Raw genomic sequence first — 27,659 nt, forward strand, 5'->3', positions numbered from 1 at the left:
AAAAAACAAATGCATTTTTCTGGACAAATCTGATTCAACGCGCGATAGAAATATTTCTTAAACCCTCACTAAACTTCCACTAAAATTGCGATTACTCTTAGATAAATAAAAAGGGAGAAGCTTGAGTGATCAAGCAGAAATATAAACTTACTTTAATTTCACCATCTTTGTCACTTGCTCTAAGTTGTCCGTCTGCACTAAAATCGGCTATAACTGCACCTTTCTGTAATAATAACGAATTTAATTATATCGATATACCAAATTGTGATAAATTTAACTCACATTATTTTCGGCTAAGGCGGATATAGCTCCGGTTAATTTCAATTCTTGCCTTGGTTCACGCGGAAGAAGAACAGATCCTGATATTTTAGACTTGACCGATTTTAAATCGATTATAGCCGATAAGAATTGAACTTCAAGTTCTCCGGATATCGGTATTCCTTCTCCTCTTATATCATATTTGCCTCCAACTTTACCACTGAGAGCTGTACCATACGAAGAAGACAATTCGAAATCCCCGGATTCGTGTATATAATTGAATTTCAATCCGGATTGTATTGGATCTTTCAATACTGATCCGTAGATTTTTCCCTAAAGAAGAATAAATAAATTTACTAGACCTCAACCTTATTTTAAATGCTGTGGCTTTAGTCGAATTACCCCGCCATGCAGAGAAAAATTTTTCCTATATCAGAGTCAGAACCCTCTCGGATTATTTAATATTCCCAGACTTGAAAAAATGCCTCGGTAGTCAAAGATTTTATTATATTATATAAAGTGCATCGAATTTATTATTGAACGTCGCTGGGAAAAGTGTATGGAGCTATAAGGGAAATCGTCGTATCTTTAAGGTAAAAATATTTAATTTCATCGTTACTCTTAAATTTATTGCTCCTTAACACCAATTGGATTTCAGTGGAACAACTCACTGGTTGTCAAAATCCCATTGTCATCGTTGTATTAAAAAGACATGGACCTTCCAACTATTGCTTACCAATTTTTCTGCAATCTAGCACAATTCTAAATCATACCATTTCGACTGTTATGAGTTTTATAGCAGATATTTGAGCAGATGCTCTTCCAAGCTGTCCAACACAATCCCACCTAGAGCAGTATCTCTAGCTCATGAATACCAAGTTCCTCCTCTCTTTGGAGAAGTGCCGGGCAACTTTAAAAACAACAGCATCAACAAATAATAAAATCAAAAGTAATAATAAACTGTTCAGAGGTACTTTTCTGGTTTCGTGATACTAACGGAAGCCCCTGTTGGATACCTGAACACTATTAAGTGGAAGGAAACCATGGAAAAGATGCCGAAGAAGCAGTTATAGCGTTAAAAGTTTCACGATATTCAGATCGATTTGGTCGATGATTAATATGGTTGAAACAAAAAATTCTTTGAAACCATCTAACCAGAGTAATAAAATCTGTGATTGATGGACTTGCTTCCATGCCGTTTTCTATTACATTCACTCATCGAATCCAGAAGAAAAAAATTGAACGGAGAGAAATAGACGACTAAGCATCTGCTTTGTTTGACTAAACTAGTAAAAAACATCATTCTGGTTTGGAAATGCTTAAAAATAAGGTATAAAATTAAAAAAAAATACAAAAGTGTAGACGTCTACAGAAATTGTTAAAGCTACGATTTCTCGTGCAACAGAAGAAAGAGAAGAAGTTAAATACGTTTCTAAAATGAAGTAGAACACAGAAGCCTCGAGTCTCCAAGTGAACCACGAGCAATCAAGGTTGAGGTTGGCCGTATGGCGACGACTAACCCCACACCATCACAGAGGTAGTTTGCTTTCTCCGCAGGTCGAGAAAATTAAATGTACTTACCGTAGAGTCAATTAAACGTTTTTCTCCTTGTTTTTGCACTTTGAAGATCAATTCTCCGTTGATATTTCTACCATTGGCGTCATCTGCGGATGCTTCGTACGACACATCGTAGGTTCCTTCTTTGTGGTTGATGTTGTTGTATTTGCTGGATACACTGATCTTACGACCGGGGCTATTTTTATTTTTCCTGTATTCCAAACTAGCCTGATCTTGTCCGCGGCTGACATCACCGTTAGTATTGAAGTTACGGTTGAATTTTCCTAATAAATATTGATCGGTCGGAAGTATAATTTCGATTTCTCCGTTTTGTTTGCCGTTTTGGAACTCGCCGTTACAGATGCCGTTTACGTTAACTTGTAAAACTTTTCCGAGTATGTCGACTTTGTTTTTGGAATCGATGTTGGATGAGGAAATTTTAGTGTTTGTAGATACGATTATCTTTTGGTTTTTGTCTTTATCGAAACTCGGGTATAGAGTGAGAACGATATTGTATGTAGTTGGAGGTTGAACTTCGAATGTACTTTCTAATTTGACGGATTTTTTAGGTGTGTTAGCGTCGATTTGTAGATCTGCGTTACCTTTACCTTTAACCGATTTCAATTGTCCATTTACTACTAACATATTTTTAATATTGACTTTAACGCTACCGTTTGCGTTACCGTTTTTATTCGCGTTGATGAAAGCGTCAATAACGACGACGTTACCGCTGACGACTTTGTGGTGAGCGGATAATTCGCTCGGAGTGCATTGTAGTCCGCTGTCGACTTTGAAAGGCGTTGGATGCGTAGGAAGAACTACCGTTAAGTCGGCACCGAGGTTTACGTTAGTGGCTTTGATGTTGTGTGTTATGATACCTTTAACTTCCAATTTAACTCCGTTCAAATCTAATTCGTTACTGATTTTGCTTTGTTCGCCCGCCAATACTTCTCTGGACGATTTGAAACCGACTTTATTTTCGAAACTGTAGATATCGAAATCAACATCGAAATCTCCTAGTGTTTTTTTGTTGATTTCGAAATCTAATTCGGAACCGAATTTAATATCGTTGTAGTGAAAATCGACGTCGTATCGCAAACTTTTCGGCTGTTGTTCTGCGTCGAATTGAATATTTAAATTCAATAAAGGATAAGAGAATTTGTTTTTGAAACCGAAAGTGAAATCATCGGGCGTGTTGTATCTTCTAGTAACGCTACTGGTTAACGTGATTGTGTTAGTTTTAGAAGAAAGATCTTGACCGTGGATCAATTGCCAATTGCTATCAATATGTGTAAGATCGTTAGATTTTTTCACTCCCCCGTTTATATGGAAATTGAATGCTTGATTGATGTTGTTCTTCACTTCTGCATTCACGTTCACTTGGTTAGGATCGACGAAAAAGCGACCTAAAACAATTTAATCATTAAACTTTGTGACTCTAACAAAAACTCATGAATCTACCATATTATCGTGTAAATTTAAGTAATTTCCACTTAAATCTAGGGACCCTAATAGTGGTTATACAAAAGAGAAGTTCTTTCTATTTCGAACGCAGTGCTTTTCCAAACTGTAAACAATTCACTACATTAGCCTTTATTAACATTAGCAGATGTTTTCAAGATTTTCGCTAAGAGGTTCTACATAAACTCAAAAACGAATGGCAAGATCGAAACGAATCGATAATCTGATTCTATTGAATTGCCAGGAATGCAGGAATCGAAAAAGGTATTAAATTGGTGCTCAAATCCTTACGTTTAAACAACCTACACAAAATCTAGTATCTTCAAGTGCCCATTGAGGACTCAACGCATCGAAAAAACTCCTAAGAGATTGTTCTCTCCTGTCGAATCACCCTTCCACGTCAAAAACGAATGACACGATTAAAACAAATCGATAATCTGAATCTATTGAATTGCTGTGAATACAGGAATCGAAAAAAGTGTATTCAGGTGTCCATTGAGGACTCAATGCCTGTACAAGACGCCTAAGAGATTGTTCTCTCCTGTCGAATCACCCTTCCACGTCAAAAACGAATGACAAGATTAAAACAAATCGATAATCTGAATCTATTGAATTGCTGTGAATACAGGAATCGAAAAAAGTGTATTCAGGTATCCATTGAGGACTCAATGCCTGTACAAGACTCCTAAGAGATTGTTCTCTCCTGTCGAATCACCCTTCCACGTCAAAAACGAATGACACGATTAAAACAAATCGATAATCTGAATTTATTGAATTGCTGTGAATACAGGAATCGAAAAAAGTGTATTCAGGTGTCCATTGAGGACTCAATGCCTATACAAGACTCCTAAGAGATTGTTCTCTCCTGTCGAATCACCCTTCCACGTCAAAAACGAATGACAAGATTAAAACAAATCGATAATCTGAATCTATTGAATTGCTGTGAATACAGGAATCGAAAAAAGTGTATTCAGGTGTTCATTGAGGACTCAATGCCTATACAAGACTCCTAAGAGATTGTTCTCTCCTGTCGAATCACCCTTCCACGTCAAAAACGAATGACACGATTAAAACAAATCGATAATCTGAATTTATTGAATTGCTGTGAATACAGGAATCGAAAAAAGTGTATTCAGGTGTCCATTGAGGACTCAATGCCTATACAAGACTCCTAAGAGATTGTTCTCTCCTGTCGAATCACCCTTCCACGTCAAAAACGAATGACAAGATTAAAACAAATCGATAATCTGAATCTATTGAATTGCTGTGAATACAGGAATCGAAAAAAGTGTATTCAGGTGTCCATTGAGGACTCAATGCCTATACAAGACTCCTAAGAGATTGTTCTCTCCTGTCGAATCACCCTTCCACGTCAAAAACGAATGACAAGATTAAAACAAATCGATAATCTGAATCTATTGAATTGCTGTGAATACAGGAATCGAAAAAAGTGTATTCAGGTGTCCATTGAGGACTCAATGCCTATACAAGACTCCTAAGAGATTGTTCTCTCCTGTCGAATCACCCTTCCACGTCAAAAACGAATGACAAGATTAAAACAAATCGATAATCTGAATCTATTGAATTGCTGTGAATACAGGAATCGAAAAAAGTGTATTCAGGTGTCCATTGAGGACTCAATGCCTATACAAGACTCCTAAGAGATTGTTCTCTCCTGTCGAATCACCCTTTCACGTCAAAAACGAATGACAAGATTAAAACAAATCGATAATCTGAATCTATTGAATTGCTGTGAATACAGGAATCGAAAAAAGTGTATTCAGGTGTCCATTGAGGACTCAATGCCTGTACAAGACTCCTAAGAGATTGTTCTCTCCTGGCGAATCACCCTTCCACGTCAAAAACGAATGACACGATTAAAACAAATCGATAATCTGAATCTATTGAATTGCTGTGAATACAGGAATCGAAAAAAGTGTATTCAGGTGTCCATTGAGGACTCAACGCATCGAAAAAACTCCTAAGAGATTGTTCTCTCCTGTCGAATCACCCTTCCACGTCAAAAACGAATGACAAGATTAAAACAAATCGATAATCTGAATCTATTGAATTGCTGTGAATACAGGAATCGAAAAAAGTGTATTCAGGTATCCATTGAGGACTCAATGCCTGTACAAGACGCCTAAGAGATTGTTCTCTCCTGTCGAATCACCCTTCCACGTCAAAAACGAATGACAAGATTAAAACAAATCGATAATCTGAATCTATTGAATTGCTGTGAATACAGGAATCGAAAAAAGTGTATTCAGGTATCCATTGAGGACTCAATGCCTGTACAAGACGCCTAAGAGATTGTTCTCTCCTGTCGAATCACCCTTCCACGTCAAAAACGAATAACAAGATTAAAACAAATCGATAATCTGAATCTATTGAATTGCTGTGAATACAGGAATCGAAAAAAGTGTATTCAGGTGTCCATTGAGGACTCAATGCCTGTACAAGACTCCTAAGAGATTATTCTCTCCTGTCGAATCACCCTTCCACGTCAAAAACGAATGACAAGATTAAAACAAATCGATAATCTGAATCTATTGAATTGCTGTGAATACAGGAATCGAAAAAAGTGTATTCAGGTGTCCATTGAGGACTCAATGCCTATACAAGACTCCTAAGAGATTGTTCTCTCCTGTCGAATCACCCTTCCACGTCAAAAACGAATGACATGATTAAAACAAATCGTTAATCTGAATCTATTGAATTGCTGTGAATACAGGAATCGAAAAAAGTGTATACAGGTGTCCATTGAGGACTCAATGCCTGTACAAGACTCCTAATAGATTGTTCTCTCCTGTCGAATCACCCTTCCACGTCAAAAACGAATGACAAGATTAAAACAAATCGATAATCTGAATCTATTGAATTGCTGTGAATACAGGAATCGAAAAAAGTGTATTCAGGTATCCATTGAGGACTCAATGCCTGTACAAGACTCCTAAGAGATTGTTCTCTCCTGTCGAATCACCCTTCCACGTCAAAAACGAATGACACGATTAAAACAAATCGATAATCTGAATCTATTGAATTGCTGTGAATACAGGAATCGAAAAAAGTGTATTCAGGTGTCCATTGAGGACTCAATGCCTATACAAGACTCCTAAGAGATTGTTCTCTCCTGTCGAATCACCCTTCCACGTCAAAAACGAATGACACGATTAAAACAAATCGATAATCTGAATCTATTGAATTGCTGTGAATACAGGAATCGAAAAAAGTGTATTCAGGTGTCCATTGAGGACTCAATGCCTATACAAGACTCCTAAGAGATTGTTCTCTCCTGTCGAATCACCCTTCCACGTCAAAAACGAATGACAAGATTAAAACAAATCGATAATCTGAATCTATTGAATTGCTGTGAATACAGGAATCGAAAAAAGTGTATTCAGGTATCCATTGAGGACTCAATGCCTGTACAAGACTCCTAAGAGATTGTTCTCTCCTGTCGAATCACCCTTCCACGTCAAAAACGAATGACACGATTAAAACAAATCGATAATCTGAATCTATTGAATTGCTGTGAATACAGGAATCGAAAAAAGTGTATTCAGGTGTCCATTGAGGACTCAATGCCTATACAAGACTCCTAAGAGATTGTTCTCTCCTGTCGAATCACCCTTCCACGTCAAAAACGAATGACACGATTAAAACAAATCGATAATCTGAATCTATTGAATTGCTGTGAATACAGGAATCGAAAAAAGTGTATTCAGGTGTCCATTGAGGACTCAATGCCTATACAAGACTCCTAAGAGATTGTTCTCTCCTGTCGAATCACCCTTCCACGTCAAAAACGAATGACAAGATTAAAACAAATCGATAATCTGAATCTATTGAATTGCTGTGAATACAGGAATCGAAAAAAGTGTATTCAGGTGTCCATTGAGGACTCAATGCCTATACAAGACTCCTAAGAGATTGTTCTCTCCTGTCGAATCACCCTTTCACGTCAAAAACGAATGACAAGATTAAAACAAATCGATAATCTGAATCTATTGAATTGCTGTGAATACAGGAATCGAAAAAAGTGTATTCAGGTGTCCATTGAGGACTCAATGCCTATACAAGACTCCTAAGAGATTGTTCTCTCCTGGCGAATGACCCTTCCACGTCAAAAACGAATGACAAGATTAAAACAAATCGATAATCTGAATCTATTGAATTGCTGTGAATACAGGAATCGAAAAAAGTGTATTCAGGTGTCCATTGAGGACTCAACGCATCGAAAAAACTCCTAAGAGATTGTTCTCTCCTGTCGAATCACCCTTCCACGTCAAAAACGAATGACACGATTAAAACAAATCGATAATCTGAATCTATTGAATTGCTGTGAATACAGGAATCGAAAAAAGTGTATTCAGGTGCCCATTGACGACTCAACGCATCGAAAAAACTCCTAAGAGATTGTTCTCTCCTGTCGAATCACCCTTCCACGTCAAAAACGAATGACAAGATTAAAACAAATCGATAATCTGAATCTATTGAATTGCTGTGAATACAGGAATCGAAAAAAGTGTATTCAGGTGTCCATTGAGGACTCAATGCCTATACAAGACTCCTAAGAGATTGTTCTCTCCTGTCGAATCACCCTTCCACGTCAAAAACGAATGACAAGATTAAAACAAATCGATAATCTGAATCTATTGAATTGCTGTGAATACAGGAATCGAAAAAAGTGTATTCAGGTGTCCATTGAGGACTCCTATTAGATTGTCCTTACTTGAGTTGATAAATTCCATAGATGTTCTTTGGTTATAGTTTTCCAGGAGTATCTCTATCAGTCTCACCATGTAGATTATTAGAATAACACCTTCTTATCTACATTATTTTCTACAGAAAGGTTCAGGACCTTGCGAGTCTACTTTAACAAGCTTATCTTCAATTTCAATGACGCTTCAATATGTTCAGGAATCCATTGGGAATCTGGAGGAAATAATAAAAATCCGTACTGAAGAAGGAAAAGTCGAATTCGTGGCATCGTCCACGGTTCGATTTCTACCTGTTTCTCTAGGTGAAATATAAGATTCTAGTCCTTTGAAGTTGTAAAATAACAAGCCGTGACCTGTCGATGTAACCGATATTACCACGGCAGATGTTCGAACTGACCAACAGAATTCAACATAAAGCAGTAATTGCAATATCTACTCGACCCATAGACGTGGATCATCCACTTTTTGATAAATGCGAGCCTGTATAAAAGAAGCTCAACAAAATTTAGATTCTAATTTCTGAATATTAAGTGGAAAGGAGAGACGAGGTACAAGATGTAATTAACTTTAGATTTAGGAAAAATCGATCACTCTAAAACCCTGTATGCTAGATCAGATGATAATCGATGTCCAATTTGATGATGATATTTGGACCACCGCAACGAACAAAAATGATCATTTTTTTGGGACTGTGTTCAATAATTAATTGATTAATGTTGAAAGATGAAAAATTCCTAAAATATGTGAAGTTATATTTCCAAATAGTCTCTTACCTGTTAATGAAACAGATTGTTGACCTTCGGAAAATGTCAAATCGCTGAAGAAAGTTTTCTTATCGTTTCCAATATTTCCGTTAATTCCAAGGATTTTTTGATTGGGAAGATGAATTTTGACGTTTTCAAAAGTGTATTTATTATTTTCACCAGTTTTTTCAGCAATAATTTTTCCATCAACTTTTACGGGTAATTGTTGATTGCCATCGGGTGTTTTGAATTCCAAAATTGGATTATACACAGATTTATCTTGGGAACCAGATATACCGACTCCTAATTTGACGTAAGCTTCCGTGTTGTCTTGTCCGGCTTTCAGTAATAACGATTTTTCTTGATTGGTATTGGTGATTCTACCTTCGGCGAATGCCGATTTCACCGGAGAATTGAAGATAGCTTTGATGAACTTTTGTGGATATATTTCGCTCAAAAATTGAAAACTGACTTTTTTCTCCCCGTTTTTACCTACGCTTTCTACTAAAATTTCACCGGATGTGAAATCTTGATTTACGATGTTCTTGAAGTGGTATTCTTTCAAATCCTCGTTTTCGATGCTGATAGCGAATTTAGCGTCTCCTGAAAGAGGGAACGGCAACACCGTAGTTTGTTGACCGGCTAAATTGGGTCCATTTAAATCAACACAGAAGGCTAGTCCGATAAACGCGCTAGCTTGATCCAAGCAGAGATTAAAGTCTTTAGGTTGAGAGAATTTCAGAGTAGTTACAGATGTTTGTCCTGCTTGCTCTCTAGTTTCACTAACTATTTGATGATTGAGTGAAATTAGTTTTTGTTCTTGTACCGGCAAACCCAATTTGACATCGACACCTTTACCGTTGTTACTATAACTAATTTTGACGTCACTTCCCGTAGCTGTGTATAAACTGGATACCAATTTGATACCGTTTTCTACAACTAGAGCATCTAAAGAAAGTCTACCGGTTATTTCAATCTTGGCGCTTGGAATTAATTTCACGTTAACGTTAGTATCTTTGTTGTTCAGCAGAGCTCTTACGTCTATTCCACCTTCAGCTTTGAGTTGAGTATTCGCCGTACCTTCTGCTGCCAACCGTAGAGGAAAACCGAGAGATGTTGGATAATCTAATTCCGAATCTAAGAATAAGATATTAGCACGGAAAGTATCCTGAAAACAAAATCAGAAATATTATATCCAAAATACAAAAGCTGTTATACATTATAAGTATACAGAAGTATTTTCGTGCTTCAGGCACTTGACAGAAGAATAAATCTTCGCTTGTATGATAATATGGAAGAAATACGATTCAAATGCGGATAAAATCGTCTGCCGAAGCGATTGGTTTGAGTACCAAGACAAAAAAGTTACTAATTGCTCTAATAGATCGACCGCGGTTAGTCCATTGGCCAAAAGTGATGTACAAGAGCAAGAGCTTATAAAGAAAGTCACAATAATGCCAAGTCACGGAACCATCTTTCGTCATTTGGGATCTAGAGGAGTCATAAACTGTGGATAGATTTCATACAAGAATGATTCTTAATGGTGATATTACACCAGAACGTAAATTGAAGTACGAAGATGAAAATTATCGTTTTCTGTCAAAGTATTGACTTATAAGAACCCACTGGTGTAGAAATTAGAGTCGCGGAACCATCTTTCGTCATTTGGGATCTAGAGGAGTCATAAACTGTAGATAGATTTCATACAAGAATGATTCTTAATGGTGAGATTACACCAGAACGTAAATTGAAGTACGAAGATGAAAATTATCGTTTTCTGTCAAGGTATTGACTTATAAGAACCCACCGGTGTAGAAATTAGAGTCACGGAACCATCTTTCGTCATTTAGGATCTAGAGGAGTCATAAACAGTGGATAGATTTCATACAAGAATGATTCTTAATGGTGAGATTACACCAGAACGTAAATTGAAGTACGAAGATGAAAATTATCGTTTTCCGTCAAGGTATTGGTCTATAAGAACCCACCGGTGTAGAAATTAGAGTCACGGAACCATCTTTCGTCATTTAGGATCTAGAGGAGTCATAAACAGTGGATAGATTTCATACAAGAATGATTCTTAATGGTGAGATTACACCAGAACGTAAATTGAAGTGCGAAGATGAAAATTATCATTTTCCACCTGGGTATTGACTGGTGCAGGAATTATCATCACGGAACCATCCTCCGTTATTTGGGCTCTAGATCAGTTAGAAATTGTAGAAATTAGAGTCGAGGAACCACCCTTCGAGCAGTTATGAACTGAGGATGTATTTCATATATGAAAGAGCGTAAGAAGATGAAATTTATCATTTTACGCCATAAGATCCTACTGGTACAGGAATTAGAGTCATAGCACGATTTTAAAGTATTTAAAATTTGATTAATCGCTAAATTATGCGTATGAGTCTTGTTTTTGGTTAATGAATGGAATTCTCATCTACAACAAACTCTACAGACTCAATGATATCCCTTAAAATGCGATTTAAATGCTAGTCTCTCATGAAAGGATAGTTTGAATACCCATCAAATGTAACATACTATTCAGATACTTACTTGGAAACTCTTGAGTTTGTCTAAGCCTTCGTTGAAGTTGTTTATAACTTGATCGATGATTGCTTCGGGTGTCAAACCTATATGATGAGCGTTCAAGTTGGTATAAAGGAGCTCGGATCCAAAAGCTTTAACGCTGATGTCAAGATCTAAATCTTTATCTAATTCGTTTTCTTTAATTTGTACCGCTCTACCAATGTTATCGATTTCCTTTCTACTGACATCACGACGTGCCCTCAAACTCGATTTAAGTTTACTATTAAGATCTTGCCATAATTTCGACGATGTTTTTATTTCGTTTTTAAACAATTCTCCCAGAGATGATCCTCGAATTAAACCGTTCGGTCCGAAATAATGTTCCACCAATCTGTTTAAATTTTCCTGTCTCAGATTGAGTTCGAGGAAATTCATGGAATGACCGAAGACTTCAGCAGTGGCGTTCAAAGTAGTCAATCTCGGTAAGAAATCGTTTTCGGAATAAATGATATTGACATCAGATGACGCTGCCATACCGAGGGTATCAACCGCGTAAGATAATTCGCCGTTGTACGACCACTTCCTGAAATCGATCGGGAATTTCTTGGTAACGCTAAATCCGAGGTACTGTTTGGCAAGTTGCTTGTCTGGATTAGCTGAAGCTCGAAGATTGCGGATGTGAGAAGTGATAAATCCCCCGACTGAAATGAAACTTTTATTACTTAAACTGCTTATGTTTATATTTCAACTTGATCGGGAAGAAACGAAACAGCCATTTCCACGCTATACCAGATGATTCAATGGAAATTAGAGCAAAAATGAACGTAATAAGTTAAAAAACAAGTTTGATCTGGTCAGTACAAATTGCTTTGCTTTGTTGGTAGTAGAGGAACCCAGGATTTTCATCATTGTGTTAATAAGAACTTAAACGTATCATATTTATACATCAGCAATCTTCCACTAGGTCACACACCAGGATTCTACTGCTTTGGGTTATCTAAGATTTTATTGAATCCTTTTTTCGTCAAAAATTTTAATAAACACGTCAAATGGGACACCAATTAATGCTATGTATTGAACACACCTGATTGGTTGATTCTTATTGATAAAATTGAAAATATTGCTACAATTTGATGTATTCAAAGTGTTTATAGTATATTTTGAGGTCAAATGAACAATACGTGACTCGATTCGTGAATTTTTACACAAGTGCATCCGTTTTTTTTTTCAAATTTCCATAAAATTTCCCTCCTTAAGTCATCGAATGTTTTACCACGACACGCAATTCAAAAAGCTACTTTGGCATCGATCCACAGTGATCAACCAACTGTTTGGACTACTACTTAGCATCAGGTGTCATCTTGATTTCTAGTAAATCAGTTGACCACTACTGTTTTGAATGACAGTTACTGTTGACAGTCAATTGGCGGGAATTTTAAAAACTTTCACCTTTGTAATTTAGAGCTTGATTCTATGTAAACAGTTCAAAATGGCCGTTTCGTCTTGACCTATTTAGATTGTACATACATACCTTGGTAGCTGGGTTCCTGTTCTAATAGAGCTTTTACGGCATTACCAATTTTGTCATTAGGGCATTGGGCCAAAACTAAATAAGCTCTTATTCTTATTTCGGAATCTTGTTGTATATTTTTCAAAATTTGTAAAGCGCTGTTTCTTATTTTATCTTTACACGGATCTGAAAGATAAGTATCTAAAGCGAAAGCTCTCAACCTGGTGGAGGCTTGTCTGTTTTCAGCGATCGAAGTGATTTTTGCAACGACATTGTCGTTTAGATGTTTGAAGTTTGCCAAAGTTTTCAATATGAGAATAATTTGATTTTCAACTTTTTTGTCGGATGTAGTAGCCGCAAGTTTTTGGAGAAGTTTTTGGGTGATTTGATTGATAGCATCGACGTTTTTGCAAGAATGTGCTCGGCAATAGCTTCCTACAACATTCCCGATACCTAAGTAAGCTTCTTCTGGAAGGTTCGGAAGGTCCAGTAATTCCTGAAACAAATTTGTTATAAAATATTAATATAAAACAATCGAAAAAAAGAAACTAAGAAACTCTTTTCTCGAATATAAACTATTTCACAGAAATAAATCTTTTATGAAATTTTATTTAGTTCGAAAAACCACCTTCAAAATAAAACTTAAAGTTTGTTGATTTCGGTTACTATTCAATTATTTTTGCTTTGAATTCAAAATCCGTCCAATTGAAGGTTATGTTAGGTCAGGTCGTTACAAGTAACATTGAAATACGATAGGTTATATCATTACGAATTTTTATAGAATTTGTTATTTCAAAATACAAAAAGATAAGCATAAATTACTCTAAGGTTAATTGAAGCAGTTTTTTTTTTCTTAATAATTTAAGCAATATACGTTTTAGCAGTTTTATCATACATAGAATAACCTTCATGAGAAAAGTGTTCAGCAAGCGTCCATCTGCCAGGGTATAATTTGCTGTCACTTTAGTTATTAACCTCTTGGATTGACCAATTTAATTTTTTATCATAATTTATTGGTTGGTATTACACCTTTGATTTCAATAAAAGCCGATTAAATTATTTATATATTGTTCCTGCATTACAGAAAGTTTGAACAACGTTTGTTTCAAATGATTTTTTTTCGTAAAAATACAGTGATTCAGTTATTATTGAAAAAAATGCATTTTTTGGTCGAAAACTCAACATTTTCAATCGTGAATAGCTAAAAAAGTATTGATTTAATAAAAAATATGTACACGCAACATTTTTTTATTCAAAATTCACTCTTTTAACAATTTCTGTACACTAGTACACATTTTGTAACTTTCCAGATCAATCCAAAAATTTCTAGAATCTTCTAGAACATTTTAAATAGCTTCTAATAAATTGCACTCATTTTAGAATATTCTAGAAATTTCTAGAACTTTCTCGAACATTCTAAATCGATCAAAATAAATTGCATTCATTTTGGAACTTTCCAGATCATTCGAAAAATTTCTAGAACATTCTAAATCGATCATAATAGTTTTTCGTACTTTATAGACCATTCTAGAAGTTTTGAGATCTTTTCAGAAGTCCTTATGCCTTAGAAAAGGACAGAAATATATGTTTTCAAACCGCGCCACCCACAACCACCCACCGCGACCAAACTCCCTTACTATGACCTGAAGACAAGGAGTATTTACCACCCCAACGGGAAGTTGGTTGGTGGTGATAGAGAAAACCGTGTCTTTATAGATTATAGATTAAATTTTGCAACTAGGCATACTTACAGCTGCAGTTTTGATTGCATTTTCTGTTGAATGTTTGATCAAAGACATTCCGAGGTACACCAAACTCTTCTCACCCTCATTGAATTCGTTGCTCTTTAAAAGAGTTATAGCAGCTTCGATGGCATCGCCGGTGCCGGCTTGTAAAAGAGCGTCCAAGAAAAGTTTTTTAGAAGTAGCTTTATCTCCTGGAAGTACGCCGGATCTTACTTGATTGTAAACGGCCAAAAGATCGTTTTTATTTGCGACTCTAATTGTTTTTATCAAAGTAACAAATTCCTTAGCGGTTTTTTCGCCTACTACGACATCGATACTTTTAGCGACTTCTTTAACGGCGTTCGTGATGGTGTTAACGTTACAAGTAGGGGCAGTTACCGGATGGGGATTATCGAAAATGATCGATCTCGGTGTATTTGTAACAGCTTTCGGAGATTCTTTCAACGTAGTCATTAGATGAAGCTTAGTTGTTACTACTGCTTTAGCACCATTCTTTCCAACGGAAAAAGGAACGAAAAAGTAGTTTTCGGTTACTAAAACTTGATTCAAAATACCGTTTTTGATTGTTAGTTTCGCGGTGTAGTCACCGTTCAATAGTGGACTTGATTTAATTTCACTGTTCAAATCGAAAGTTGTGGCAAAGAAATCTGCTTTTAAGTGTTCTCTGTAAGCGCACTTGTTTAGATCGCGGCTCTTGACGACGACCAAATCTGCTCCTTGTTTGTGTTGCGCTATTTCCGTAGGACATAAACCGAAAACGTCTGTTTCGTGTGCGCTGTTCAAATTGGCTTGGAACAGAGACGCGATGGCTCGCTTAATATTCAGAGAGTTTTGGGTATCATGGGCGTCTGTACAAATACTATCTTCGATATGTCCATCGTGGAAATTGATTTGAACGGGTTTTTCTAAATCTGGAACTGTTCCATGTTTCTGCAAAAAAAATTATGCTTACACAATGTCTTTTGATGGAATATATTACAACTATGGATGGCAGCCATGCCATAGTTGGCAAATATTTGGGCGTTGTAACTAAATTAAAACAGAAAACATCGAAGAATTTTGTGGGGGATTGGCATACAAACATTTATAAGGAGTAGAGGGCCAGGAACAGGCTTCAGAAATACGATCAAGGATAGAAAGGGCTTGAACTGCGTTTAACAACATGAAGAAACTATATACAGTCAAAGATGAAGCTAGTCAGATGCTGCATATTTTCTGTTTTGTTCTTTGGTATAGAGGCTTGGACCACAACCTCGGCTACTTTAAATTGCAATTGCAATCTTTCGGAATATGGGTATATCGACTTATTTTGTTAATATCCTGGACATGCAGTTGATTGTCAAAGCCAAAGTGAATAGTAAGAGGGGGCCAGAAAAAAGGCGGTTGCTCAACCTATGTCAGTGATTTGGAGTGTCATCTTTTGATACGTTTAGAAACAAGATAAGAATAGCCTTGTTAATAACCAACATTCACAACGGATACGGCAATGAAAGAAGACTAAATTTGCATGAAAAGTTTTGTAATATCCGTTATTTCACCAAAGTTCGTTGACGAGGAGAAGTTTGACAAAGATTTTCGATTATAATAATGACTTTTGTCACTAAAATGTAATCACTTATTCAAGCTTTCGAAACAGAGTTGAAGCTGCAGTAAAATTAAATAATGTATTATTTACTTCATTTAAAAGAAAAAACATCGCATAAGAACATAGCTTGTCAAAAACAAATCAGGTATCTGGATCCTCGAGCTCAAAATAATTATTCCATATAATAAAATAAATAAAATACTTTAGTACATTTTTATTATTTGACCTGACGCGCCTCCTCATTCTAAATTTAATACATGACCCTCTGTGTAATTGAGTTGACACCCCTGACTGTGTTACATTCTCGTAAATGGCTACTGTCGATATATCAGTCCTATCATTTTAGCAAACCTGTCCGATCTAGGAAAATAGCAAAAAAAAGCAGAATCAAAGATTGGTTTAACGACTTTCGACGTAGTCGCACGTAGGTTTTTAATGAGCCACGTTCAGGTGTGTGTAGCACGGATACAACAAAAGATAACCTGACAAAAATCCACTATCTCGTATTGGCGGAATATATTTCAAATGATCATAGCTGTCAACGCGATAGGCGCGTCTCGAGAAAACGCTTTACAGAAATTGGAATATCGCTGAGGCAAGTGACAATTGACAAGTGACTATAGTGACAATTTTCCGTAGATACTAAGTGTGCTTTGAAAATATACATTTGTTGTTGTTATTTACCTTGTTTCCTGTTAGAATTTGAACGTTTTGAAGCCTCAGTAATTGATTACAATCTCCTAATTGTGTTAATAATACTGTAGCTTTTACATCGGTACTCGTTATTTGGCCTTCTGCGGATGATAGACTTATATCGATTTTACCTTCATAATTATATTTGTACGTTGTTCCAGGCGTATATTTGAATACTTGGTTATCTGAAAATCACCAAAATTATGAATTTAACTTAGTGAATTTGGAATCTCATGACAAAATTTTGATTCAAACTTCAAGGTACTAGGAATAAATCCCAAAAAGAGATGTTACACATATCTGGGGACAAGTATGTTTTATATTTAGGATGAATTGTTATTGTAATGCTACATTTACATGCTTGCCAAGGTTTTGTGTATTTCTAGGATCCTAAGTCTTCACAAAATACCATTTACACGCTTAGTTTGTTCTAAACTAGTTGTGTTGTGTCGGCTACTGCTATTGACTTGTATAATAACAAAAACATATTTGTTACCGACACTAAACACGCATCAACATGTAAATACATCTAAAGCTTCCTTTGATTTGTGCTAAAAAAATGATACTAGTACCAATCGGCGACAAACTCACACAACCCAAACCAAACACTTCGTTCATAAGCTTGTATTTATCGAAACTTGTTGAGACTTGCCAAGCATTCAAAAGTAGCATAATAAAGAAAAAGTTTTTGATGATTGTGTCGAGTGAAAAATATGTATTATCGTTATTTCCACAAAGATGTCACAGTTATATTTAAATTAAATATTACTCACTTCCTTTGCATCCTGTCCTGCATACTTGATCTGAAAATATAAATACCAGTAAGTAAGTAAGCATTGTAATTATAATTTCCACTTATATACAAGAAAATAAGGCAACAAGTAACGAGAACAACCTCACTTTATTTATAAAAAGAAAGAACAACTCAAAGTTAGGGTTCTATCAAGAACAGAGTAACTTTGAACTTTTTTTTTTAAATACTTCGACCAATCTAATATCTACCTAGACAGCTATAAGTCTGGACTGAGTTTTCCAATTGACTTTTTGCTGCTTTGCAGCTCTAGTATGAAGTCTGGCGTTGGCGTGAAAAACATACACCTCGCTGATGAGACAAGCTCGTATTATGCATCAATGCTGAAGCTTAACGTGACCCAAGAGATCGTGGCCAACAGTTTCCTCTTTTATAATCGAATTTTGGCTTTCGGGCTATTTTCTTCGCCTTTACAAAACTGTTAAAATAAATTTTAACCAACTTGGTGTGATTTTTAATTAGTACAAGGACGACAGGGATTAACTATAGTTATCTGTTGCTTAATAGATACGAGCGCCATCTTCTTAATCATCTTAAGAGCTAGTAATTTAAGTCCTTGATAAACCGACTTTAGGTATCTTGAAGTAACGACTACAAATGACAAATCACACACAAATATCTATCAGTCTTTAAAAGTAGGGCTTTAAATATTTTCGAATATTATTAGATTCCCGTCGAGTTTCTGTTATTTTTTTCGACGAAGTCTGTACCATATAGTACATACCTTGTATTCATTAAATTACTACTCGTTGGGATATTGTCATTATCTCAATTAGATCAAGTGGATAATAACCGGTAAGCATTAAATCTACCGCCGGTTGTTTGTTGCAAAAGACAATGAAGATATTTAAAATACAAATAAAATTTAGTTGTAAAGCTTTGTTCGAAATACTCGGAATTGAATAATCCTTTTATTAGATAATACATATAGAAGTTTCCACAAAATAATCGTTCGAGATTATATTGTTCATTTCAAAATTTCTTAGGTAAACCAAACAGCCACTTAAATCCATTCCTATTCTCAACTAAAAACGTACAAGGTCATTTATTCCGAAGTATTTGATTCTTAAATTTTGATATAGACAAATAAAAACAAATATTCGTAATTGGATATGACTTTATTATTTTCCAAAATATTCTCCATTAAGATCAATATACTTTTGCATGCGATTGTACCAATTGTCGAAGCATTTTTTCCATTCCGAGTGAAGTACGTCCGAAACATGTGATTTGAACGATCAAATGCTTCTTCAGGTTTAGAAAAATATTGACCTCGCAATTTATTTTTTTGGGATCCAACCAAGGACTGTACAGCGGATGACCAATGTTTTGATTATTCAAAAACACTTTTGTTTGAACTGATATTCGCATTGTCGTTTTCTGCGATTGATTTCCCCGATTTTTTCTAGTAAACAAAAGCTGGTGTACTATTCAGAATTGACCATTTGCTTTTGATGGATTTAGCTCAACTTTAAAGACCCATACAATCAATTGCTGTTTAATTTTGGGTTCTTCTTCTTTTGAAGCACCACGATTGAATTATTTCATGTACAGCCTTAATGTTTTTTGGCAAATCCCCCAATTTTGGATGATTTAACACAAAATTCATGCAATAGCGAAGTCCCACCACGATTTATTCGGAATACCAGCAAAACACGGTGATTCGAGATGGAGCTTTATTACCAAAAGTCGAAATTTGTTGATCGGCGCACTGCTTTTGGTTTCATCCACGTTTTGATCAAGATAATTTCAAGTATCTGTAAACAACTCTTATAGCACTCGTATAATAATAAGTTTTGATTACGTCCGCCATTAAAAATATCAAACTGTCAGATTAGACATATACACATCAGTGTTGCCATATCTCAAAACTTAAGTAGTATGAAATTGTTTTAAACCCCCAATAATAAATGATTACATGTAAAAAAATGAAAACAAGTGTTTAATAACAAGTGTTATTCAATTTTTTTATCTTTATTTATTATAAATTCACAAGAAATTCTCGCATTTATTGTTATTTCATATTTTTATCAGAGGCTCATTGACATTAACCTTGATTGAATCAAAATAATAATAAAAGACTTTTGACCTCGTAATCTTACATTTTTATTTACTGTTAATTTGTAAATTATCATCGTACTAATTTTGTTTTATCTTCAGCCTAAAATATTTTTATTAATTTTCTAAAAGTTTTGAAACATATGCAGATAAATACTTAAAAAACAGTTGTAACAAAAAAAAATTGAGGTTATAATTGTTAGTACGATAGGCAATTGGTAAAACACCATTAATATTTTTTCGAATTCGTCTATTCGATAAAATGATTAATAATGACCGAATATGAGATTAAGAAATATTTTTCCAGTAAAGGAAAAGTTGGTGAAATGTTTTAACAATAATAGATAACTAGTATAAATAGAGGTTAACAAATATCGATATCAGGGTGAACCCGTGAACTTGATTATTTACAATGCATATAATGATAATGGATTTTAATCAAAACTAGGAAAGTTTTAACAATATTATACAGAACACAATCTATACAGCATATGTTTCCAAGTTTGAAGACGCCAAGTTGTTAGGTATTTGTTTGGAAGCCATCAAGACTTCTCCTTTCTAATCAATAGTAAAATATTGGATAACAGAGTTATCAACAGATCAGCATCGAAGTGGCGGACCAAATGAAATTAAGGAATTTTGAAAAAAATCAATAAACGACCGCATTTGCCTAAAAAAAAAGTGTTGTTTCATCAAGACAATGCACCAGGTCACACATCCGTTATTGCAATGACCTAAATTAATGAATTAAACTTTGATTTTCTACCTCATGCATCCTACTCGCCAGATTTAACTCCCTGGGGTTATTTTCTGTCCCCAGACTTCAAAAAAATGACCAATGGTCAAAAATTCTCAAGCAATGGCTATTCTTATTATAAAAAGTGTTGGGCCGGGTACATCTTCGTAAATAGAAAATCTTGAAATAATTTCATTTATATATAAGTTGAAATGGACCATTTTTTCTTATAAATCTTTCCGAAAATATCGATAATTGTTCTTATTTTTGAATCAAAAGTAAAACACAAAATTCAAACCTGAGCAATATCAATAAAATTTTGGGAATGTCTCCATCTTTGAAGCTACGGGAAAGAAATCGTGAACCTGATGGACCTGATAAGAACTATGCGACGAATTTATAAAATTACTTCACTTTTAACTATCCTTGATAAGCAAAATTCGGGCTCATCTGATCGTCAACGATTACGGAATTTATTTGTTCAATTAGAATTAGATGGTCTGGGTCGCATACAGAGAACGCCAGATTTTAGAGCAACAAAAGAAATAATGGACATAGAACAAGAGAAAGACAAATTCAGGACTGGAAAACGAAAGAAAAAAATAGGAAAGGCAACACGTCCTAAAAAGCTTGAGTGTAGCACCTATTTTCATGTCTTTTATTATATTCTAACTTTGTACTATTATCTTCCTCATTATCATTATCTCCTTCGGTTGTTTAATATTTTCTTTGCTATTTGTTCCAGTTCGTTTTCTCTTTTCTTCATAAATTGATACGATTTTACTTCGCGATTATCTTAATCTGTCCACTTTGTCTTCCATTTGAGGCTTTTTTACTTTATTTTCTTCACTGTGATTATTACATTTATCATAATCTCTTTTGTTCATCAACGGTATCTGTTTCTTCATTAATAACTTTTCAGTTTATCTTATTTTCAGTGACTACTTTAGTTCATAGTTGTGTGGCATGTGGCCCGGTCTCGTTGTAACCACAAATCAGCAAGATTAATACTAGCAATTTCCTAGACCGTTCACCAATGACACTAAAATTTTGACGTCGTTTCTGAAGATACTGGAATTGTGGATTATTTTGACTCCAAAGGCGACAATTCTACTTATTTCCATACCCATTTAATAGAAAACTGGTTTCATTGGAGAAAGATATTTTGAATGGACAATGAATATCAAATTCGGCGCATTCGCTGATGGTGATTTGGCTTTAATTCCTGCACAAATTGAATCTTGTAAGCTCAAGTGCCAAAATTCTTTCGCAAATTTTTCCATAAAGTGGAAAAACACTACCACTACTCCGTTTACTGGGAACGGCGACGAATCGATTGATTTGGATGTTCTTTAATGTTTCCGTCTACGACTTCTTCAGATCTTACTGTTCGAAGTCTTACAAGATGCGAATTGTCAATAAATTTGTGTCTAAATCCATCCATAATTGATGTTAAACCAAAGTAAACAAGAAGGAACTAGCGGCTGTCAAAATATAGGTAGAAATAAAATAAATCGTTCTAGTGGAAAATTTTATAGGTCAAATTGATCTACATATATAACTAATAGGTTGGAAATTTTTAAGTAATATAATATCAATAAACAAATTGTGTTTAAAAATGTATTAAGAATTTTCTAGAATATTAAGTTTATATACATTTAATTTATCAAATATAAATAGATAGATAGTGAAAATCTGAGAAGACTTGGTTTGGAGTGGTCAAAACCCATGCGTATTACAGATTACATAGCTGTATCATAAGTTTTATAATTATTATTATTTAATTGCAATTGGTCCTGTTAATAGTTATAAACAACTTTCCGCAAACATCAAAGACGCCGATATGATAAAAATACGTGAAAAACATCGAACGAACCGGCGTATTCGCCAAATTTTTTTACTTTTGTAAGCGAATAGGACCGGCTTTACGGTCCTTGTCGAGGACGAGTTCGTAAAAATATTCAATTGTTTTTAATAATTTACAATTAGTAGCACGCTTAGTGTTGGAAAATGCATTATTCTATAGAAAATGATTTCCGACAAATAAACTACTCTTTTAGCTCAGAAAGTGGTAAAACATTTAGAAGAGCTAAGATCGATTCCCTGAGTTACTTTTAATGATTCTCGAAGAATCCATTTTCTCTACGGATGCGAATATTGTACGACAATCACATGATTAGAGATAATACTTTCCTAGATATTAGTTCTAAAAAAAATATAAGCAACGTTGTTTATAAAAAAAACATATCAAAGACTCCGGTTTGATAAAAATACGAGTAAAACATCATCAAATGAACCGGCGTTTCGCCAAATTATAGACTTCCATTATAAGCGAACAGGACCGGCTTCACGGTCCTTGTCGTGGACGAGTTCATAACGATAACTGAGTCGAGGGACGCTTATAGTCATTTCAAACTGTTTTGTTATGAATTCTGATGTATTGATACACAAATAGACCGCTATTTTAGCTCAGAAAGTGGTTAAACATTTAGAAGGACTAACATCGAAACGATTTTACTCGACTATGCACGATTCTATGATCCCTTGGATGTTTTTAATGATCTCTAAGAATCCATTTTTCGATTGAATTAAAAACAATATCTCTAACAAACTCTATCTATATGCTGCTTTCTCTATGTTTAGTTTTAACTCTACGGTTAATAGTTGCATGATAATTGAATATCAATGAATGACGTGACTTTCTATTCTATTTTGAGGTAATTATTCAACATAATAAGAATTATTATTTGTTTCTAATACAAATAAATTTGAATTATTGATTAAAATTGTTTGGACATAAATCGAACTCTATTTTTTTAAATATATAAATCGTAAACAAAACAATGAGGACTTCGTTTACTATCATATTAATTTCGAATTATTGTAATCCTAAAAAAAACATTAGATTTGTATTAACTAGTCTATTAAATTCTATATTTATCTTAAGCTCACAATTTTTGGAAAATATATCGCAAAATTACGATCTTATTTCCTTTTCACTAACAATTTCAATAATAGTGATAACACTAAAAAATTATCCATTTATCTTACCGGCAAATGTCTGTTGAGCCACTAAAAACACTGCAAGGGCAAGGCCCAATCGGAACGGACCTCTTCGTCCCATTGTCGCACAGCAACTGATGTTAATTATCTCAAGAATCTCCTTTATACTTGTCCTCTGACCTTTGACTTTGATAACGTATGCTAAATAATCATCATTATTGGTTCTCTTCGGTAAGGTAGCTAGAAACTGAAATTTTTATACGAACCGGCAACGTTGTATATTTAAAAATATCTTGAAAAACATATAATCGACGATTTAATTAAATGAAAAAAATATGGTATCTAAAGTGATTTTGGGAAAAAATTTGATTCAATAAATATAATTGATTAGATTTCTCAGAAATTAAATTAAAAAATATATTTATATATTATAAGATTATTTGGTCAAAATATTAATTAAACATGAGGTCAATTTGGAAATATATATTTCGGTCCATATAGAAAATACATAAAACTGAAATTTTTTAACTGGGCACGCGCAACTCCTAATATCTAATAATGAAATAAATTTTTTTTAATACGAGGGTTATCTAAAAAATTTCGGACCTTTTACGTCGATTTATAGCTCCACTACACCTGAAACGAAAAAAAAACAGTGAAGTCAACAGTAGATAGCAAATAACTTGAAAAGCAAAGTCTACCCAATACTTTTACTCTAGGGGTGGGAATATTTTCGTTAAAACTAACCGTCGAAATCGATAGAAAAAATCATTCTGAGCACAAATTATCCTATGGAGTTGTTTCCAAAAATCAATACTTTTCGACTTATTCGTGATTGAAATTTTTATATAATTTTTCACAAATAACTGAAAAACTTTAAATTTTATCGAAAAAACTCTAAGGAGTTAAATGTAACGGTTTTTTTGGTTAAGGACCTAATACAAACCGAGTTATGATTGAATCCTTTTTAAAGAACTTCAAAAAACCATTCAAATGAGACAAAAGATAGAATCCCTTCATTTCACGAAAAAAAAGTCAATTTTGAAAATGGTCTATGAAACAAAAAAGTTTGGGAACCAATAGTCTATATCATCCTATAAGTAATAAATTATACGAAGTTACCTTGAAAAATATTATAGTCATATGTAAAAATTGTCTAAATTGTATATAAGTACTCTTTGTGAAGCTAGAACCATGAAAAATTAGGTTAAGATTCAAAATCTCGATATTTTTTGTGTTCCCCTGTACATCATTGGAAAATTTAAGATTTTGTACCCCGTACGCTAGTTTTTCACAACAATGTTCATAGTTTTCTGTTAATTGAATCATTAAATAATTTTTCATATTTCTCGGACTTTATTAAACACATTCTACACCCTTCAAATATTTTTTCTTTGTCAATGACATCTACATATCACTATTATCATTTTGTCAATTTTCATGTTTGTGTTACAAAGGTTATTGATATAGTCAGAAAAATATTTTTGTGTTTAATAACAAAAAAATTCCTAATATGAAATTCTTTCGATTTTGGACTCAAATTGTTTCTTTGTACCTAAATCCAATCCATATACCAAACTGGTTTTTACTGGTATCCACCTGATTTATTCATTTTCAAACGTTACGTAAAATGTTTGTTAATGCCCAAATTTTTTTTAGTACTAAAGTTTGGATGACAGCATTTGCGCCAATAGGCACCTGGTTTATCAATATTTTAGGAGTGACTTAATTTTCAAAATTTATGTATATATAAAATGTATCAAGTGTCAAAAGGTTGCGATAAATATTTCTCATATGGAGAGTAATTATCTGTGTTTTTTTAATATATTGATTATTTTGCAAATCTCACAAATGTATTTTCACATTTTGGATTCTAAATAACTTTTCTATTATATAAACTATGACTATAAGGTTACTGAACCTTGTTGCTATACGAAACAATTATTGTGAAAAATGATATTTATGGATTTCCACCACTAGTTAGTATTGTGTATTGCATAACCTCGAGGAAATTAGAATTACGTCCTTTGAAATACGATTTTTCAATGGTCTTATAGCGGCTCTAAACTAAATTCTATTATATTGAGATAAAAAATTCTTTTAGAGTCGTTTGAAGTAATCTGTACTAAATTTAAAAAGGGTAGAGTTACTCTCTATAGGTAAATTTCCTGGAAAGTTTTCAATCATTTATACTGCACTGCTTAACGGGTTGCAGATCTCACCGGTGACGTAAACGTACATAAAATGAATATTAGTATTCGACCCGATTAGGAGAATATCAATATTTAATATAAATTATCGTTATTGATTCTGTTGATTAGATTCCTAAATAAACATATTTAATATCTCCAAAATTGATTGTTTAGCAATGACACATTTTTAAGAATTTCTTTATATTAATAACTTATCAAACTATAGGTAGGTACATTGTATTATTTATAGTAAGATTCCACATTATTTAAATATTTTGATGAAGACTTGAAGTTTAATGTCTAATATTCCATGAAAATATAATTAAAGAAGGGAAATAAACTAATTTTGTTCTGCCCGAAATGTAAAGTAAATATGACAACACTGTATATTATGAGCTTTAGCAAAGGTTAAGTTTAATATTTAATAAATATTCATTTCTTTGATTTTGTAATTAGAAGTAATGACTCATTACATCCCCTTTTTTGGCATAATAATAATAACTATTTTCTGACATTGTAAATAAATTGTGTATCAATGAAGAAATACAAAAAATGGAATCAGCATAGTTTAGGTCAACGTGAGAGGTTCTAAGTAATCAAAAGTTATCTATATAAAATATAAACTATGGGGCATGTCGCTGACATGCATTTTGTTAAAAGTCAAGGCCAGTTTCGATTGGTTCACTTATCAAAATCTTCCATTCTAATTGTGAATTTTTTTTGAAATACGAATGGCTTATTTTGGACCGTTTTAGAAAGAATTTAACTTGTTTACATCAGCGTGATGTTTGATAATAAGATGGAATTTTTGCATGCAAATTTTTGAGAAAACACTAATTAGTTTTATTTATGTCAATCAAAATTAATATTACAAAAATATAATATTTAACCACGTGGCAATTTTAACTCTTAACAGATTCTTGAATGTAAAACAAATTTCCATGAAACTCAAACTCGTAGAATTCAGCGAAATAATTTATGTATTAACAGCTCTTGTAATGAGTTAAATATCTTGGAAAATATCAGAATCATCCTTTATATAAATTAATATGTGAACTTGGTTTTCATATAATTTCTCAATAATTAAATCAACTTTATATAATTGTTTGTCGACTATCATGATTGTATGAATGAATTTTGTTATTTTTCATTCATTCACTCCATAGCAACAAGAAAATTTGATCGTAAAACGTCTCATTATTTCACTTTACACTCGAAAAAGAGTCAAAAAGTACAATTAATATATCTCGGCAATTTTATTCGGTTTTTCAAGTAGAAGAAAGTCATAATTATCTTCTTAAGCTAGAGATATGTTGCCATGTTTCATTAAGCCATTTTTGTAAGTAGGTATATAGTTATTTATTCTAAAAAATCTTGAAATTTTTCAAAAAGGAAATATTTATTGAATTATATCGATTTATAGGTAATCAAAAATACTCAAATAATTTATTCAAATTATATATATTTATGTGACTACGTAATGGTATATTGAGTTAGAATATAAAAAATCGATACTAGTGAGAATGTTTCGAGAGTGAGGAACCACGAGTATTGATTTTTTTTTATCCACTAACACAATAGACTGCTTTCTCTATTTCCATAGAATATAAAAAAAAAGTTTCCTCAGAAAAATTTCTATTGTATTGTTTCAATTTTCCGCGTAATTACAAAAAAATAATAATTTTTTGTATTAATAATTAAAGCAGTTATTTTTTATTGGTAAGGTCAAGTGGCAACGATGTCAAATTTCAGCTATTATATCTTCAACTTGTAGAAACCCTTTAATACCTTTATTTTTTAAGAATGATGTTGCCAATTCATTCACGTAACTTTTCTTGGAATATTTCCTAGTTTAATATCGAAGTCAAACATTCTGTTCAAATTGTAATGAGTGATTATCTGGCGCTATTATGTATATCTGACAATGACATATTTGACAACAATATCCATGTTGTTTATGGAGTAAGCTAAAAATTGCATGTGTACAGAAGAAGAAAATGTTAATTTACCCAAAATTTATTCAATTCAAGCTAATTTAACGGACATTAAATTAG

The 27,659-nt window shown here is 33.7% G+C and overlaps 1 protein-coding gene across 1 annotated transcript in view; it reads right to left on the reverse strand.

Annotated features, from left to right (window-relative positions):
* LOC130900786 (apolipophorins) overlaps positions 1 to 23,656 on the reverse strand; it is a 35,466-nt gene extending 11,810 nt beyond the window's left edge. Inside the window, exons 1-10 of the mRNA XM_057811656.1 lie at positions 23,462 to 23,656; positions 17,579 to 17,608; positions 16,797 to 16,990; positions 14,534 to 15,457; positions 12,804 to 13,278; positions 11,300 to 11,973; positions 8,774 to 9,911; positions 1,840 to 3,221; positions 283 to 591; positions 152 to 223 (exon numbers count right to left, since the gene is read on the reverse strand). Of these exons, the coding sequence (XP_057667639.1) occupies positions 152 to 223; positions 283 to 591; positions 1,840 to 3,221; positions 8,774 to 9,911; positions 11,300 to 11,973; positions 12,804 to 13,278; positions 14,534 to 15,457; positions 16,797 to 16,990; positions 17,579 to 17,608; positions 23,462 to 23,534 (5,271 nt within the window). The 5' untranslated portion in view covers positions 23,535 to 23,656. The remainder of the gene's footprint in view (positions 1 to 151; positions 224 to 282; positions 592 to 1,839; positions 3,222 to 8,773; positions 9,912 to 11,299; positions 11,974 to 12,803; positions 13,279 to 14,533; positions 15,458 to 16,796; positions 16,991 to 17,578; positions 17,609 to 23,461) is intronic.
* Between the last annotated feature and the right edge of the window lie 4,003 nt (positions 23,657 to 27,659).

Source organism: Diorhabda carinulata, chromosome X, assembly GCF_026250575.1.
Source record: "Diorhabda carinulata isolate Delta chromosome X, icDioCari1.1, whole genome shotgun sequence".
NCBI lineage: Eukaryota > Metazoa > Arthropoda > Insecta > Coleoptera > Chrysomelidae > Diorhabda > Diorhabda carinulata.